The following is a 20,465-nucleotide window of genomic DNA, read 5'->3' on the forward strand; positions in this document are numbered from 1 at the left end:
TGAAGGGAAAATGAAACAACAGGAGCTTATTTAATCGTTTACATTAGCTTATTATAAAGTTATTCTTTGACTGTTAAATTCTGGGACGTTTTTTTTTTTTTTTTTTAATTTTTTTTAAAGTAATTTTTTTTTTTTTTCACAAAACCTGTTGCATGTGCGTATAATCATAACTAATTTTTTTGTGACACTTTATTCAAAAACATCTTATTTGTGTTAACTGTGGAGAACTTTTTGTTCTCAACGTTTCAACAATGCTGCATTATTCTATTGCGCCCTCTAGTGTTCCCCAAGATGCTGTAGCTCAGGGGTGGGCAAACTCGGTCCTGGAGGGCCGGTGTCTTGCACCGTTTAGCTTCAACACTAATCAAACACCCCTAAACAAGCTAATACGTGTCTTCAGGATCACTAGAAATCTATAAGCAGGTGTGTTTGATCAGAGTTGGAGCTACTCCAGGAGCGAGTTTGCCCAGCCCTGCTATAGCTTCTTGATTTTGTGCTTTTTGCTTCATGGTCACAGTTTTGTATCAACACTGAGATAAATCCATAGACTGTAAAAGGATAAATCATAGTATCTTCCATCCATTCCTTATCTGTTTTCAAACAAAAAACGGAAAAAAATGATAATAAAACAGTCGTTTTTCAGTTTTTCTTTTGCTCACAAAAACGAAAAAAAAGAGAGAGTGATTTTGAGTCTTTTTGTTTTTGGATTGAGGTTAGGAAAATGGATAATTGACTTTAAAATTTATTATGCGCATGTAGACAGTGCTGAAACACCCTTTTTCCTCTGATTGGTCAACCAAATCTGAGCTGATGAATTTTTATTTGGATGTTGTTGTTTTAATGTAACTTTGAACTATCTTCTGTGGTGGGTTATGGATAAAATAAGGTACTTCTAATAGTTTGATAAAAATTTATTTGAGTGGAAATTGTTTGCGACCTCTACTGGGAACCACTGGTATAAATGAATGTCGTGCAAAAATAAAAATAAACAAACAATTTGTTACATTGACAACTCATTATTAGCAAAAAGATCTATTTTATTTCACATTCAAATCTATTTCGATATAATGACACCGTAAACAGACACAAATGAGCAGTCGGTGAATTTATGTCAATAAATAAGCTCTAATATGCTTATGAAAAAATAGAAACAGTTTTATCCACCATACATTTGCATTGCTTTCTTTTAATGAAAATGTTTTTTTATATATATATATATACACATAGTTCCTTTACATCAGTGTTTCTCAACCACATTCCTGGAGGACCACCAGCTCTGCACATTTTCTACGTCTCTTAAACCAAACACACCTGATTAAGATCTTCAGCAGTGGCAGAAAGACCTGTAATAGGTGTGACGGACAAAGGAGACATCCAAAACATGCAGTGCTGGTGGTCCTCCAGAAACATGGCTGAGAAACTCAGCTTAATGCACGGTTTGCACACTAAAACATTATATTTGATTTTCCTGACAGGAATACCTGACCCGTTGCACTCCCTTTGAATAGACACAAACAAACAAACACAAATCATTTGTCCTGGCGCTTCCTGTAAACCAGTTTTGGGATCTGTGCTAAATAAAACAGCAAGTGCACTTCGGTTTCCTCAAACAGCGCTTGTTGTGTGGATAAACATCCCGCACCAGTCGAAACGTCACATCAAAACGAATTTCAATGAATTCCATGTGTACAGAACGGCCTCCTGGACAACTATGACAGTCCAGAAGAGGCGTTTCATTCTGTTCACTGATCTAAATGTCACAGAAGTGTGTGCAGCATCAAAGCCTCATAGACGCCTCTGTGAAGTTCGCAGTGATATGGACTGTTATGGTTCTCACAGAACGAATGCGGAAAGTAAACATGGCCTCACTCAAGACTCATATTAAATTACAATACCTGCGTTCGGTGAGAAAAGCTGAAGGAATGTCTGATTGAGCTTAGCCAGAGCTTTAAATATTTACGGTTGTCATTGTGGTCACCTGATAAAGGCCTCTTTTGCTGGGAAAAAAAGTTGTAGCACTTTATCCTGCTTAACCGCTCGCTGGCTCTGCTCAGTTAAAGGGAACATGGAGTTGAAGTCACAGTCCGTCCATCATGGCCAGAAGATCATCACCTTTGCTGCTGGAGCTAGGAGAAGCTTCTCCAGTCTCTCCAAACTCCCCCATGATCTTCGCCAGCTCAGCATTTGTCTGTTTGTCCTGAAATCAGCCAATCAGAGGTGTGCTGTTACTCGCTCATTCTTCTCTCTAACAGGTTAAAGTTATCCTGATGCTGAATTCTAGACATTGATGGTAATTTCAAGTGGAAACGAGGCCTAATAGGGCTGCACAATATATCGTTTCAAAATCGTTATCACAATGCATGATTTGCAATGTTGAGTCTGAATTGTAGTTGACCAGAAGCCATGTGGTTTGTAGAGTCACTGCTAAGTTTAATCACAATAAAGTGAAGGTTTATAATTCGCATGTGTTTTTAAGGCCTGTGAATGAGTTTCTGCCGCCGACTTGCGGCGCCGGTGTGTGTATCCTGATAGAAACTTATGTTTAGAATTCTAAAATAGCGGCGCTTCTGGTGTGCGACCTGCTTTACCACTGCTTGTTTCTAGTCCAAATATCTACATTTCAAAGCAAAAACAAGATAATTTTACTAACCACATTGGCAGATAATTTTGCTCTATTAAGGAAATGCTATTCACTTTGACGTTTCTTCTGAAGGTGAAAACGAAACAATATATTTACTTGATCTACGAATTTCTTTATATTTGTACTAAAAAAACAGTTCAAATCACCTTGTGTAACTGTATTGATATCGCAATATTTATTGCCGAAAAATAAAATATTGTAATATCAGATTTTTCCAATATCCTGCAGCCCTACTCTGACACTTTAACGGACACGCGCACAAGACACTTTTTAACAATATTTTCATATCTCTAAAGAGAGAAAGAGAGAATTTTAAGTTTTTTGCCATTTCAGCTTCTCTGGCTCTGTCTTCGCAAAAAAAAAAAAAAGATCATGTTCACCACTTTTCTATAATTATAAAAATATTCTAACAATTAAAAGTCATAAACAGCAATAAATACACAAGGTAAATACAACAATATTAATAATGATAATACATAAGATAAAAAAAAAAACGTTTTTAAGGTTTTCATATCTCTAGAAAAAACTAAACAAAACAAAACTGTGCATTTCTGAAGTTTGCTTCAGACAGGTGAGTGGGTCTAATAAACCACCTGTGGAAACACTCTTCTCTCTATATGCACACATATGAACTCCGTATTACAGGGACTCAATAAGGAAAACAATGTTTACCTGAGAATGTAGCACAAATCACGTTGCTCTACTTATTTTCTTCAACCTTAAAATACCTCTTTTGCAAAAGATCTCTTTCACAATATTGTTTTGTCCTATTTAAAATGACTTGTATAGTCTGTCTTAGGTTATGTGTATAGTTTAAATACAGTACACCCGGAGAGTATTCATAGCTCTTTTACACCTTTTTTATGTTACAGCCTTATTACAAAATGGATTTAATGTATTTATTTCCACAAAATTCTACACACAATACCTCAAAATGACAATGTGAATTTTTTTATAATTGTTGCAAATGTATTTAAAAATATATTTAAAAAAATGTATTAAAAAAAACAAGTCACCTGCTGAGTATATAAAGAGCAAATTTATGTCAGCAGCTTAATGCAAGTAGATCAGCTGCAGAAATCCTATCTGCACTTTTATGAGATTGTGCTCCAACGCTCATTCACCCTTTTTAGTAAATCTGGCCCAAAAAGCAAATCTGTCAAGAACCAATTAGACAAGCTGAGAGCTGTATCTCAGTGTGGGTGGATCACTGCTAATCAGGTATTACAATGTTTTCTGAGGCCAAGGATCAAATGGCATTGTGCTGAAACAGCCAAAGTGCATTACTGTGCAAGCATCAAACAAAGCAAGCAAAACTGTACAAAGCATCAAACTGTAAACTTTACCTTTGTTGCCTGGATATTAATAACTTCATAGGAAAGCTCATCCGGTCTTGATATAAAAGCTTCCCTGTGGAGAATCAGAATTGTTAAATTTCTTGCAAATTGTGTTGGATCCATTTTATGATATGCCAAGCTTTATTTTCTGCATATAGTTTTGTTGTATACATAAAATGACAGGGTCCTATTTTACAATAATAATATACCCTTCAAAAAATTTGATGTTAGAAAGGATTTTTTATGTTTTTTGTCTCCAATTCAACAGTAATATTTTAAGTTTTTTTGGAAGCATAATTATTATTACTAAAAAAATTGTATCTGTAACTGAATTATTAATTATTCCAAATTACAAATCCAGCATCCAGTGGATACTCCAGTAGCTAGTGTTAATAATAAAAATAATAAAAATGCATTTTATTTAAAGGCGCTTTTCTTTACACTCAAGGTCACGGTTCAGGACAGCGAGAACAATCAGTTTAAATAAAAACACAATAAAAGTTAATAGAATACAAAACATTTTTTTTAAATGCAGTCGGGTTAAAGAGAATAAGCCGTTCTAAACAGATGTGTTATGAGTTTGGATTTAAATTGTTAAAGAGAGTCTAAATTACGGAGATTCATAGGAAGTGAATTCCAAAGCTGAGGAGCAGAATGGCTTAGGGATCTGCTCCCCATGGTGACAAGGAGGACAGAGGGAACAGTGAGTTAAATGGAAGAAAAGGACCTGAGTGTTCGAGAAGGTGTGGCGATATGAACAAGATTAGTAAGGTATTGTTGGGGGTAATGCATGACAAGTTGTGTAATCTGATTACTTTTTTCAAGTAACTAGTACATTATTGCTTTACTTTTTAATTTTCAAGAAAATTATCTAAGTTACTATTTTAAAAAGTAATGCGAGTTACTTTATTGACTGACTGATTGACCTGTGTAGAAAGTAATTGGAAGCAAGTGCAGATGTTTTTGTGCAATCTGCTAACGATACCAACTGTAGTTCTAATTTTAATGTGAACATAATTACTCACACAAAAACAGATTCAGTCTCCCTTAAAATGAATAAAAACTGAAATTTAGAAACACTAAATATACATTGCTGAAAAGTTTTTTCATGCATCCTATTCTTGTATGTAATGTAAAAAGATTTGATTGAGCTCTGTCTCAACTGTACCAACATGAATTTACATTTCCTTCAGCCTGAGGTTTATTCACTTAACATTTCGCTTTTGGTGTAAAAGGGCCATATACACTCACTGGCCACTTTATTAGGTACACCTGTCCAACTGCTCATTAATGTGTGTAATGGTGTGAGGGATATTTCCTTGGAACACTTTGGGCCCATTAGTACCAAATGAGTATCACATCAACGCCAAAGCCTACCTGAGTGCTGTTGCTGACCATCCCTTTATGACCACAGTGTACACATCTTCTGATGGCTACTTCCATAACACGCCACGTCATAAAGCGCAAATCATCTCAGACTGGTTTCTTGAACATGACAATGAGTTCACTGAACTCAAATGGGCTCCACAGTCACTAGATCCTAATCCAATAGAGCATCTCGAGGATGTGGTGGAACGGGAGATTCGCATGTTTTATATTTAATATTTCCAGCACCTTGTTGTATATATGCCATGATAGATTAAGGCAGTTCTGAAAGCAAAACGCGGTCCAACCTGTTACTAGTAAGGTGTACCTAATAAAGTGGCCAGTTAGTGTATGTGTCAAAAAAAATATTTTTTTAAATTTATTTTTTATTTTTTTATGTAGGCCCACCTCAGATGAAAAAACAACACAAAAGTAACATAACGCTCCATAGCTTTCCTTAAAAGTAACTACGTAATTCATTTTAATATGTAGAATTTAATTCTTTACTTTTAAAGGTAAATTTCCCCATACACTGTCAGTAATTCTACTAATATTTTCTCGAAATATTATCATAATATCCTGGCTAATTATTTTTCGACACGATGGTATAGTTAACATTTCCTGGAAGTTCATAGAAAGTTCAAAAGAACATACTTTTTTTGAATAAAACTTTTTCAATAATAAATCTCTTCATTTTCCATTTCCATATCTTACTGACCTCAAATGGAAGCTTTTTTTCCCTCTAAAAATGTTAAATAAGACGTTCAATAATAAGACTCTAAGCTAAATCATTATTAAGACTGATTAGTAAAATGCCCAGACATAAATAACACTAATGACACCACTTCATATTTATTTTGGGCGATAAACACCACCTATGTTTTAGTGAGACCAACCTTGAATCTATTAATGACAGTCTAGTTTTTTATCAATCCATAAAGAATTCAAACTCACTCTTCCTCCTCATCAGTGGCGAAGAGGTTGACACGAAAGCCAGAGTCAGTGCTGGGGGGTTTCTGCACCTCCAACCCACCCATAAGTCTAGCAAGCAGATTCAACTCTTCTTTTGCCAAAGGATTGGGAGTTGTGTTTACCTTCAAAAGAGCATGAAATAAGTCAAATACTCATGCTATACATACATTTCTGATATATTTAATAAACAATAATTTATTTATATATATATATATATATATATATATATATTGAAAGAGACTTGTATATGTAAAAAAGGATGCAATTTATAAATGCCAACTCAATTCTGAACTTACCTTGGTGTGCTGTGAAGAGTTTTTGGAGGTTCCAGACATGTGTGTCTCAACAGGACGACTTACACTGTACCTGAAACAACAAACAGGACAAACGTTCAGCTGATGCTCCAGTGAAATGCAACCTGTCTCGGGTTTACTGCTAAATTATTCACAAATCAATTAGAGATGACGCTTTGCTACAGATAAAACTTAACACCTGATCAATTACACCCACAAGCATATCATTCCACTAGTAGTAGGAATAGTTAGATGCTCACATGTTTGTGCCCAGTTTGATGACTCGATCCCCATACATTTCAAAAGATCCCTCTCGAAGAGCAGTGTGGTAATTGCCACCATCTCTGAACTGAGTTCTTCTCACTTCCTCACCACTACAGCTAAAAATCCTGGGAATTAAACACAATCAGAAATAATACATTCTTATTGTAAATCCATTACTATTTGTTTGTTAACCCTCACAGTACATTCAAAATCATTTTCTGGGGGTCTAAAAGCACTTCTAAAGTTTAGTTAATTTACTAAAAATTATGTGTTTTAAGTATGATTGAAATTATGACTATTCAAAATATATTTTCACATGATTTTCTTCATCTTAAAAGAAAACGTCCCCAGCTATATATTGAACATGAAGTTTAAACATAAATTGGTCATGAACATTTTGCCAACTTAAATGCTATTAGAATAACTACTTTAAGTCACAGCCTAAACACGGACTATATTTAGAAAAGCTTTCTTATACGCCCAAGTCTCTTGTTAATGCAATTAACTATAAACCCTCATAGTCTGACTCTGTCAGCGCAAAATCAAGAAAGGGAAGTGACTTCAGAGCAAACATACACAACGCTCCAGCTCTGAACTGTTCTGATTCTGGCCCTATCAGCCTTATAAATGCTTTGGTTTAGTATTTTTTTCTCTCCCTCAAGTATGTAATGTCTAGTAACATTTGCAGAATCTTATCCAACTGACCTTATGAGTCCTGGGGTTTGTGTGCCAAAAGGAACAGGGCCTGACGTGGGGAGAACGAATCGTCCATTGGAGTTCTGCACTTTGTCTTTCAAGAAAATTGATACCTAAAAACAGGTTGTTATTATTATTATTATGCTTCAATATATTTTGTTTAATGCACATAAAATATTTTCTGCATGATCAGAGCAATGAAACCATATTCAGAAATTCCATATATTTTCATTGACTAACTTTTTTCTTAATTCATAATTTCTCGTGTATTTGTAATCGTCTGACAAATAAATCGGTAACATTATGTTACATAATAATGTCATGTAATAATAATTAATCTAATGAAAATAAAATCAGAGCCATTCTTTAGTTGAAGAGTAGAAATATTCTGCAAAATATCTGAGTAAAAAAATGAATACAGTTACTTTGCTTTTCTGAATTTATACCATAAATTGAACGAATTTCTGATGCAATTCAATGTTTCTTAAAGCCCATGTGAACTAGATGTTGGAAGAACAATGATGTGTTCCAAATGAAACAGATATTGAGTAGGGGTGGAGTTTAATTTTTGGTTTGAGGGGCGTGGCTAAGCACATTTCACCCAAGCCATCAAAATGACATCATCAGAGAAGGACTACCATTCCAAAGCAGAAGCAAATGGTTAGATTTTGTCAAAAGATAGGAGTTTCAGTAGTCATGCCAAGTAAAGCAGCATACTATAATCTCAAAAACATTGCAAGAATAAGATGCTTTGTTTCTAGTGAGGACTTAGAGAAACTTGTTCATGCTTTTATCAGCAGCAGGTTGGATTACTGTAATGTACCCCTCACTAGCCTTTCCAAAGAGACAGTCAGACAGTTGCAGCTCATCCAGAATGTTTCGGCCAGGATTCTGACCAGAACCAGAAAATCAGAAAGAATACTGAATACAAACCTAACAGATCACTCAGATCTTTAAGATTATATAAACTAGAAATTCCAAGGGTTTAGTCAAAGCAGGGTGAATCCGCATTAAGCTATTACGCCCCCCCTGCTGCTGGAATCAGTTTCCAGAATTGATCAGATGTGCTCCAACATTAGGCACATTCAAATTAAGACTCTTTTATAACCTGTTTTAATACATTTTTAATCTGTTTTTATCATTTGTTTTTATTTTCTTATGCTTATCTCTTTTATTCCTGTTTATTTAAAGCACTTTGAATTGCGACTGTGTATGAAATGTGCTATATAAATAAACTTGCCTTGCCTAAAGATAATCAAAAATGTTTTTTCAGTAGAAAGCTTACTAAATTAATTGTTTATTTAGGCTAGCAAAACAAACATTGTAAATTTTGATTACTTTAAGTGCAAACATTTTTATAAACATTGTAAATTTTCATTACTTTAAGCAAGAGCGATCATCTTAATAAAATAATTATTCTGCAAAATATATTTGCCTAGCAAGATACAATTACTCTGCTTCTCTGAATTGATTTATAAAGAACTGTTGTTTTTATTTGCAACATTTAAGGCATTATAAGTAACTGTAATTAAATGACTTAAAAATGAACAGTAATTTCTTTCTCTAAACTTTTTTTAGAGGATAAGTAATTTAATTACAGTAAAAGACATGGGATGATTACTAATTTCAAGGTATAAAGCCTAATTTTAGGCTTGGAAAAGTCAAGGCTTTAAAACCTCCAATATGTTTTGTTATACTGTTTCTACGGTATATGCAAGATATATATATATATATATATTTTTTTTTTTTTTGGACAACAGCATCTCCAGCAGAAAAGACATCTGTAAAGAAATCAGTGTTTTATTAATCAGTGTTTATTTATTTGCATTATTTAGCCTGACACTTCTACTGTTCCAAAATATTATAAATGTTTTTCAAAATAAAATAAATTGTGTTCAAAGTGAAAACAAGCTTTCTTTTTTTTACCCAGACATTTTAAAAGAACATATTTTAGAGCAGTAATCACAACACAGATACTGAAACCACAATATTTTTTATCCGAGGTTATCATACCTTCAGAATCATATACATCCAACAATGGATATACAGAAGACACAGCAATAAAAAATTTAATACAATAAAAATTCACATTTAGAACAGAAATCATTTGAAGAAAAAAATTATTAATTGTCATTTTAAATATTTATACTTTGACATTAACCTAGGTTTTTCAAACTTTTAAGAAAAGTTTTCAACCATTTAAAATATGATACAAAATCAAAAATCCCTTGTTGTTTTATGTATTTTTAATAAGTACAGATCAGAGTAAGACTATTGTTTCAATTTACCATAGATGGATCTGCTAAACTGAATGATGACAGAACACTCACACAAAATTTTAGATTTTACTTGCCTTTAATATGCTTTCTATATGCAGTTAAGCCAGAAATTATTCATATCCAAGGCAAATTCTGACTTAAATAACCTTTATTCAACCAGCTAGTTTTATTTTTGGACCAGAAATGACACAGGCTTCTCCCAAAAGATAATAAGAGGCATCATTGTGAAAAACCATATTTCTCAGCTTTTATTTACATTTGAACAAAAACTTTAAGTCAGAATATGTCAGGGTTATGAATAACTTTGGGCTTGACTGTATAAAATAACTTGTAATTTTATGTACAACAGACACTACATCAAAGCAAGAAAATACTTACTCTTATATGCATATCTTGAAAGAAGATGAGCAGTGTTTGTCTAATTAGTTGAAACTCTCCACCGGATAAAGAGGTATATATCTAAGAGTTAAGAATAAGATTTTTAAATATACATTAAACAAACAAAAATAACCCTAAAATGTATCATTCAGAACAGCCGTGCATTTACATAGATATTGAAGAGACCCTACTGTACCTCTATGAGTTGTTTGTTTGTTTCGTCCACTTGGCTGAGGATGCTGGGAGTATCTTTTACAAAGTCCCTGATAGCATCCATGTGGTTGAAGGACACAAGGAGAATGTCTTTAGGACGAGGACATAGCAGGACTTGATACTTGAACGCCATTGTCATCAAATCATAGAGCTACAAATGGACAAAAACAAGGACAGTAAAAGGGACAGTTAACCCAAAAGTAAGAACTCACTCACCATTTAACTCTTAAAACTTAGTGTTTCTTTCTTCTGCTGAACACAAATGAAGATTGTCTGAAGAATGTTGGAAACTTTTGAATTCCAAAGTCACAATGGAAATCAATGGCTACCGGTTTCTAACATTCTTCAAAACATCCTCCTTTTGTGTTCAACAAAATGAACTCAACTCATATACTCATCCCATACAAAATCGGCATGTGCAAGATCTGATTTCTTAAAAAAACACTGCGATCTTTACTGCCTGGCTGAGATGCTATATAAAGTGAGAGCCACTGTATTTAATTCTATTATCCCCCGCCATTTCTTTAAAATATGGAAATTCATTTTACTCCAGTGGTTTTGATGGAATTTCTGCACTAGTCTGCGGTTAATGACAGCGCCTGTGTTTAAATAGTCTTTCGTCTCTTTTTACGCTTTAACAACCAAATGGACGCTATTTAACTGAATGTATTTTAATTACTTTACAACATCGATGTTGTAAAAAAAAAATCATGAAATTGAAAATAGTCACATAAAGCTCTCACTGGAAGTTCATCGCTGTCTGATAAACACTAGCTGTACATAGAGCCCATTTTCCTTATTACATGAAAACATTACATATTTAATATTTTTACATTTCACACACTAGAGGGAGCCATTCAACAATATCAAGCCTAAAATGTAAGTAGACTTAAAGAGTTTCCAGTTAAAGATCTAAATAAAATAGAAATATAAATTTGGTGAATTGGTGAATTTGGTGAACCAGACAAAAAAAAAAAGAAATGATTCATAAGAACTGAGCACAGAGAGATATGTAAGGGAAAAAGTGAGAGAAAAAAACACTTTACTTGAAGGGGTGTTCATAAGACTATCATGAAACCTTTATACAGCATTCATGACATGGCACATGAATATGAATGAGATTTTATGCATGCTTACAACAACTGTCATAAAGTATCATTTGCTCAGTTATATCACTTCAAATGCAAAGATGACATTGTTTGAGATGTCTTTATTGACCGCTTGACATAAAACACATTCAGTCTTTGTCATATTTTATGTAATAATTTTTCATTTGTAGCCCTTTATTTTTGCATTGATATTTAATATATCTTGTTTAAATACACAATGAACAGCAGCTTTGCTAATTTATTTATTTTTTGTTCTCCATTTCCACCTGGGGATACTCATCCCAACCCTTGTGCAGCGTTATTGATGTGATCCAAGACTTGTGTGGAGTTAATGCTAACCATGGAGGACCTCAAAGACCTTTAGAGGTCTCCATAATCCTGGACCTGGCCGTATCCTGAGCAGATGCTGTAGTGGTCATAGAGGAGTGGAGAGCATGAGACAGATTCCTGAAAGACTCCAATGACAGACAAGTCAATTTGATGGCGTGGGCAGGCCTGTACACCTGCTGGTGACATACACGTACAGCTTCTCCAAGATGGACATCCAGCATTCTTCAGCCTCCGGTGCCTAGACTGCAGCTCTGCACAAGACGTTTGGCCAGAGGATAAATGGTCGTGGCTAACTGAGCCTGGTTTCTCTCAAGGTTTTTTTCCTTCACCTTTGTCAATTGGTGAAGTTTGCTCCTCAACACTGTTGCCACTGGCTTGCTTGGTTTGGGACTTGTGGATGTGCGCATCAATGGATTTGCTCTTCAGTGTTTGGACTTTCAGCAGAGAAAATTAAACCACACTGAACTTAAACACTCTGAACTCTGAAAACTGGACTGACACAGTTTCAATTGACTACAACTTCTATGTTAAGCTGCTTTGACACAATCTACATAGTAAAAGCGCTATAGAAATAAAGATGAATTGAATGGAATAGTAAATGACATTATCAAGACAACAAAACCTGTCATAAATCTGTCATAAACATGAATATAATAAAATGAATATTATAAAAGCATCATTATTTTTTTGTTTCTTAACTATAGTGATACCAATTGAATTTGTCATTAAAAATGTCATTAAATTAGACACTCCGATTGAAACAGATCAAATATTATTTATATTTTTGAGTTTCTGAAAAATTTCGGAGACGGGTACAAAAACAGTTTGTTTCATGTGAGTTGTTCTCTGCCAAGAAAACTTATCCTTTTGTTTTGGAAGAAAAAAAGAAGTTCCAACTTTTCAATTATGGCTGACAGAGTTAAAAGGTACATTACATCTGGAAAAAAATCAGGTATACCCTAAAAATAATTTGGTCCCCTTTTATTTCCTTTCCATAAACTTGTGATTTATAAGTTTACTATGCCTTTAGTATCTACTTTTACTATTGGCTAGCACTGCTGGGTGGTTGGTTGGGGAAATTATTGTTTATTTATTTATTTTTTATATATATTTTTATGACTGTTAGTTGTTGTTTTTTTCTACTTTTTTTAAATGTCTAATTGTTAAAATGTAAGTTTTATGTTTATATTTTAAAAAAGAATATTTACAATCGAATGTCTGCTAAAATTTCTAATAATAAAAATATTTCAACCACAAAAAATGTCATTAAATGTTAATGATGCTGTTATAAAATAACTTGACAGACTATTGACAATTAATGAGAAATTTTAAATGTCAAATTTATTTTGCTCTACTAAAAAAAGATCATAAAATATTCATGTCATTTATAATGATCTCATGATAACCATGTTTATGAGAAGTTATGTTGTCTTTGTAGTGTCAACTTGTGATGTATTTGTTTATGTCAAGTACTCATAACAAATTTTGCAATTAAAACACCCTGCATGCAGACAATCTCCATCATATTCATAATGTGTCATGTCATGATTATAAAAGTGTCTCGACAGTCTTACAAACCTTTTTTCATAATCCAAGAAAAATGATATTAAACTTCACCTTGTCCATACTGGCTTGGTTGAGTCTCATGATGGAGGCGTGAGCCAGTCGGTCAAACACAGTCCGCAAGGCTTTCTTGGAGTACAGTTCTTGTGGCTTGAACAACTCCTCCAGAAACTTCTTATTGAACATGGTGGTAATAATATCATTCATAACTAGCACAAAAAAACACACACACACAAGAGCAAAGCGCTGCAGTGAAAAACAAATCTGTGAAAAAAAACTCAACAAAAAAGTAAGCAAGCAGAATGCAGTCTGTGCTGCAGAAAGCTCTTGTGGCAATAAATAAATAAATCAAGCTTTATTGTATGCGCAGATGTTTTCACAGAGAAGAATCTGTAAACAGTCAACAGACATGCTGACTGAGGAGTACACAAATGCTAAAAACCCATCCCGAAATTTCTATCATATCTCAGTATGCTAAAAACAGCTGTCTAAGCTTCCTGAATCGTCATATCATCATTCAAAATATGAAATTGCAATTAAAATAGCACATAAACCCCATCTCCCTCTATGCAGCAAGTGTCTATGAGAGCTGGCATGTGTACACGCACACTACTTTTCTCTACGGCCAGCAGTCGAAGCGAGCAGAATGTTAGCAATACCTCTTTTTCTGTCCTCCTCTAGCCAATCTGCTACAGTGGCTACAAAGATTGCAAATGAGAAAATATATATATTGAATATGTTCCTTAGTGGAAGTAACTACATAGTAGGTATGGCATCAGATGTCTATGACACACACAAACACACACACAAACACACACACACACCTGCAAGCAGGAAGCAGCTTATTTACAATGTTTTTTTTTTTTTGTCGTTTTGTTTTTTTTATACCTATGTTGCATTTGATACCAGAGTCAGTGTAACATTAAGCATTTCATTATGTGAAAAAGACAGGAAACCCTGATACAGCAGCGTATATTAGACAGGAAACCATGATAATGGCATGCCACTGAGCAAACAAAATCAAGTTACAGTGTTGCCTGCAAATGATGCACAGACTGAGGAAGTTTTCATAAAGAGAAAAGTAGTTAAAGCTTATTTGTGATTTTTAGATATTAATCTATAATGGTCCTGAAAATAAATGGGCATAACACATCTTGTTTTGACAAGGTCTGCACATTATATGATTACAGCATTAGCAACAGTCGCATTGCAAGATATGCCAAATTGGGATCAGTACCAAAGCTCAGAATGCATGTGGTTTGTGGATTACTTGCAAAAAAATAAAAAAAAAGATAAAAGTTTATAAAAGTTTAAGCAGAGTGGGTTCCCACTCTTCCCACAGCAGATTCAAGGACTTTCAATGACCTTTTAAAGCACCATTAATTTCAAATCAAGTACCTTTGTAATTCACATCTGCAGCACATAGTGTGCCATGTCCTTACTGTACTTAACATTTCACTCTCACTTAATATTGAATATATATATATATATATATATATATATATATATATATATATATATATATATATATATATATATATATATATATATATATATACTTTGATGCATTAAAATATCAATTTAGAGTAATTGTGATGTTTTGAAACTGTCTTTTTTCAAAAGTTAAACTGTTTCATGTTCAAAGAACTTTAATACAAATTGTTGAATTCAATACTGGTAATTGTTAAATGTAGTTTCTGAAAAAAATAAATAAATAAAATATGCGTTATTTGTTATAGTTTTTTTTATATAGAATTTCTCATGTTATGTTCTGTTTTTGACAACATTGTTGAAATAAGACCATGAACAAATTTCATTCATTCATTCATTTTCTTGTCGGCTTAGTCCCTTTATTAATCCTGGGTCGCCACCACGGAATTAACCGCCACTTTATCCAGCAAGTTTTTACGCAGCGGATGCCCATTTAGCCGCAACCCATCTCTGGGAAACATCCACACACAAACACACACACACACACACCACGGCAATTTTAGCCCCCCCCCCCCAATTCACCTGTACCGCATGTCTTTTGAATGTGGGGGAAACCGGAGCACCCGGAGGAAACCCACACGAATGCAGGGAGGACATGCAAACTCCACACAGAAACGCCAACTGAGCCGAGGTTCGAACCAGCGACCCAGCGACCTTCTTGCTGTGAGGCGACAGCACTACCTACTGTGCCACTGCGTCGCCGAACAAATTTCATATCAAATTAAAATTCAAGTACATTCAAGACCTTTTTTAAAGAAGAGTCGGAACCCTAATATACTAAAACTTCATGATTTGCATGTGCATTTAAAGCCTGTTACTTTGAAAACATTCCAAGAGTTTTTAAAGGCCTCAAAGGGAATGAAATGATAACCTCTTTAGCTTTAACAAAATATATAAAATTGCATTTAAACAGTACATTTACATTTATGCATTTGGTTGATGCTTTTATCCAAATTGACTTACATTGCATTGAAGGGACATATTAGTTTTTGCTTTCCCTTGGAATTGAACCGTTTCCACTCAAATATGATGAGCTTTTGCAGCTTGTTCCAGCTAATTATTTTTTTAAAATGTTTAAAATTCTTGAGTTTTTTGGGACAAAATAACAGTTTTATGTTCAATCCACTTAAATTTGTAAAAACGATTAAGTTAACTTAATCAATTTGTGAAGGAATCCTGGAACCCAGGATGTTTTACAGTTGAGGACAGTTAACAGTTACGACTTGCATGCATTGCTATTTTATGTTTGATTAATCAATAAATGTAAATGAAAAATATTGGACTCCCCAAAAACATGAAGCACTGTTTTTTTTTAATGGCTCTTAGTTGTGTTGTATGTATCACTACTAGTGATGGATTTACTTTATTATATGCAGATGCAGTGCATTCCTTTATACAATCACCCCAATTCTGAAATATGAAAGTTTCCATTCATTCATTCATTTTCTTGTCGGCTTAGTCCCTTTATTAATCTGGGGTCGCCACAGCAGAATGAACCGAAAACTTATCCAGCACATTTTTACGCAGCGGATGCCCTTCCAGCCGCAACCCATCTCTGGGAAACCCTCACAAACACATTCACACACACACACACACACACACTATGGAAAATTTAGCCTACCCAATTCACCTGTACCACATGTCTTTGGACTTTGGGTGAAACCGGAGCACCCATAGGAAACCCATGCGAACGCAGGGAGAACATGCAAACTCCACACAGAAACGCCATCTGAGCCAAGGATCGTACCAGCGACCCCGGGACCTTCTTGCTGTGAGGTGACAGCACTACCTACTGCGCCACTGCTTCGCCGAAAATCTTTCCAAATAGAGCTATTCAACTTATATAGTGAAAATTATATTAAATCATTACAGGATACTTGGATCACACTTAGCTTTTTGAGCAAAATACTGTCATTATTTTTTCCCCAAAGAACATTGTTTCAAACAAAGACAGGGAAGAATCTAATAAACTAATAACAAATCAAAGCAACTCTTTATTTTGAGGGTCCTTTTGAGTATTAGTAGACTGTTTGCTTAATATCTGTTGATTCTGCTCCTTCAACAGGCATATAACTGACTAGAAGAAACTTTGCAAGTACAGTACATGTCAACTAACAGTAAACCGAATCCCAAGCTAACAGTCTAGTTATAATCTAATGAGAATTAGTTGGCATGCACATGCAATGTAGCTTAAATTCAAGAAACAGACCATCAAAATAAAGTGTGACCTAAATAAAAATTTTAACTATTCAAGTGAACGATTCATTCATTCATGGCAGTTTGTAACCTTTCATTGATAGCTTTGATTGATATCGAATAGCATTTCACTGAATCACTTATTCAAACAACTTATTGATTTATTTGGGCTGAATTATTGAGAGACAAAAGCTACTGTCACAGTAAATGCCTAAATAATTAAATAAATCATTTAAATGAACCATTCAATGGAAGGCTATGCCTACTGCAAATTTCAATGTCGCTTTTTCCATCATAGTAAAAATTGAACTCAGCACAACATGAATTATAATTTTTCCTATAATAATAAACAAATAGGCGATGCAGTGGCCTCAGTAGGTAGTGCTGTCACCTCACAGCTAGAAGGTTGCTGGTTTGAGCCTCAGCTGGGTCAGTTGGCGTTTCTGTGTGGAGTTTGCATGTTCTCCCCGTGCTCGTGTGGGTTTTCTCTGGGTGCTCCGGTTTCCGCAACAGTCCAAACACATGAGGTACAGGTGAATTGGGTAGGCTAAAATTGTCCGTAGTGTGTTTGAATGATAGTGTATGGATGTTTTCCAAAGAAGGGTTGCAGCTGGAAGGGCATCCGCTGCGTAAAACATGTGCTGGATAAGTTGGCGGTTCATTCCACTGTGGCGACCCCTTAAATGAATGAATAATAATCAAATAATCAAAACCTTCAAGATATATTTTTGTCAATCTCACACAGTTCTACCACTTTAAGGTATGACCGCTAGTTTATTGCTGTCTACTTAAATAGTTTTATTCAACATGGATTAGACACTTCAAGTGTGTATCTAATCTGTTAAATGTTTAAGCATATAATCATGATAAAATTGATCAATTAAATGACTTTTACTTTATAACTATCTGAACAAAAATATTTTGTGCAGATTTAGTTAGATATTTAACCATTTTTCTTTGGAATACATTGATGTACCACTGTTTAATAAATCAACAAGTTGGTTTTGGCTAAATGTGTTGTTAGAAAATGTGGTGTGCAGAATTAATAATTGCTTCCTTTTCTAAAGCCATGACATTCACATTTTGAAGAGCCTCTGTTTGTTTCCATTTACAAGTTATGATTTACATCAATAAAAAATACAACAATAAATGTTTAAGGATATAATCCATGATAAATTAAAATTATTTGATATTTATTATTATATTTACTTCATAATTATCTCAAGAAAATACATTATTGTGCAGATTTGCATTTGTTCTGGCAAATATTTGCCCATTTTGCCTAGCAATACATTGATGTACAGTTGAAGTCAGAATTACTAACCCCCCTTTGATTTTTCTTTTTTGTTTTTTTTCTTTTTTAGATATTTCCCAAATTATGTTTAACAAAGCAAGGACATTTTCACATTATGTCTGATAATATTTTTTTCTTCTGGAGAAAGTCTTATTTGTTTAATTTAGGCTAGAATAAAAGCAGTTTTTCATTTTTTAAACACCATTTTGGGGACAAAATTATTAGCCGCTTTAAACATTTTTTTCCAATAGTCAACAGAACAAACCATCGTTTTACAATAACTTGCCTAATTACCCTAACCTGCCTAGTTAACCTAATTAACCTAGTTAAGCCTTTAAATGTCACTTTGAGCTGTATAGAAGTGTCTTGAAAAATATCTAGTCAAATATTATTTACTGTCATCATGGCAAAGATAAATCAGTTATTATAAATGAGTTTTTAAAACTATTATGTTTAGAAATGTGTTGAAAAAAATCTCTTCGTTATACAGAAATTAGGGGGAAAAGGGGGCTAATAATTCTGACTCAACTGTAACTCAGTTTATTAAATCAACAAGTTGGTTTTTGCTAAATGTGTTGTTAGAAAATGTGGTGTGCTGAATTTAGAATTGCATCCTTTTCTAAAGCCATGTCATTCACATTTTGAAGAGCCTGTTTGTTTCCATTTACAAGTTATGATTTACATCAATAAAAAATACAACAATAAATGTTTAAAAATATAATCCATGATAAATTAAAATGATTTGAAATTTATTATTATTTTCACTTTATAATTATCTGAAAAAATATATATATTAGTGTGCAGATTTACATTTGTTCTGGCAAATATTTACCCATTTTTTTTAGAAATACATTGATGTAAAAGTTACCTCGATTTATTAAATCAACAAGTTGTTTTTTGCTAAATGTCTTATTAGAAATTGTAGTGTGCTACGTTAATATTTGCTTCCTTTGTAATGCCATGACATTCACATTTAAGGGAGCCTCTGTTTGTTACCATTTACAAGTTATGCTTTACGTCACTAAATAAACAACTGAATAAATGACTTTTGCATCGTAACTGATCTGGTGGGATCTGCAACGGTAACTGATCTGGGCCACCGCAGGACTGCATTGAAACAAGCAGGCTAACTGGCTAATTATGAGCATTAGCAGAACATCCGACAGCTTCTTTACTACAATAACTATAACGATTATATCACAGCCCGAGTCTCTAGAATAGGCTTGCAGGCAATTATAGCTGCCATCTACCTTTCTTCGCTTTATCTGCTGGGATATTCTGAGCCCGCAGTCGCTGGTCCAAGATGTACAGCATTTCTCCACCCAGATTAATGAAGAGCAGCGGCAGCGTTCGCGTCGACATCCTCTCTGGAGACGGATGAAGAGCAGCTAGTGTCGAGAAAATGTCTCAAAATGTCAATAAAAGACGCGTCCTCCGTTCTCGGGAAGATCTTGCAGTATAAATAAGCGTCTGTAAGCCCTCTCTCGGTTGCCAGGTCACCGCCAACAACAGCCAATTAGAGACGCTCGTACTGCTGCGAGGTGATGACGCAAGACGTCGCGCCATAAAAAGCAGAAATAAGCAAAAGTCACTTCATTCATTTTTAATGTGGAATAATAAGAACGTGTCATATCAAAACAAATCTCTTCTCTTCAATAACTGGTTTAAAAATTATATCATTTTTGGGTCTCAGCTTTTCAATGTTAATGGCATACTTTGTAATTACTCTACATTTTTAGATAAACATGGCATACTTGTTAGCCCAAAAGACTTAGCTATTGTTGCTGGTCCCCCCTGAATGTAATGTATTTTCTTTTGTATTATTTATGTTATTATTATTTTTTTTTACTATTTTGTTGATTATATGTTGCTTGGATATAATGTTATATACAGTTGAAACCAGAAGTTTACGTACACTATAAAAAGGCACATAACCATTTAAACATAGTCAGATGTTTATGTGACTAAACCTTTTATCTTTTAGGTAAATTAGGATTATCAAATTTGTTTCTGTTGTGCTTAATAGCAGAATAATGAGAGATAC

General features: G+C 34.1%; 1 protein-coding gene across 2 annotated transcripts; it reads right to left on the minus strand.

The window, feature by feature from the left end:
- Positions 1-1,016: 1,016 nt before the first annotated feature.
- On the minus strand, positions 1,017-19,922 carry oscp1b (organic solute carrier partner 1b). Of its 2 annotated transcripts, XR_012392262.1 has the most exons (11): positions 19,672-19,922; positions 13,495-13,649; positions 10,422-10,589; positions 10,226-10,306; positions 7,578-7,681; positions 6,869-6,997; positions 6,612-6,681; positions 6,298-6,437; positions 3,988-4,051; positions 1,409-2,197; positions 1,017-1,259 (listed from the first exon to the last, which is right to left on the minus strand). XR_012392262.1 is itself a non-coding variant. In XM_002667731.7 (10 exons), the coding sequence occupies exons 1-10, from the start codon at positions 19,781-19,783 to the stop codon at positions 2,078-2,080; spliced, it is 1,143 nt and encodes a 380-aa protein (XP_002667777.1). In that variant the 5' UTR covers positions 19,784-19,922; the 3' UTR covers positions 1,017-2,077. The 2 variants fall into 2 exon arrangements, 1 of the variants encoding a protein (XP_002667777.1); XM_002667731.7 differs by having other exon boundaries at positions 1,017-2,197.
- Positions 19,923-20,465: the final 543 nt, after the last annotated feature.

Source organism: Danio rerio, chromosome 16 (genome assembly GCF_049306965.1).
Source record: "Danio rerio strain Tuebingen ecotype United States chromosome 16, GRCz12tu, whole genome shotgun sequence".
Taxonomy (NCBI): Eukaryota; Metazoa; Chordata; class Actinopteri; order Cypriniformes; family Danionidae; genus Danio; species Danio rerio.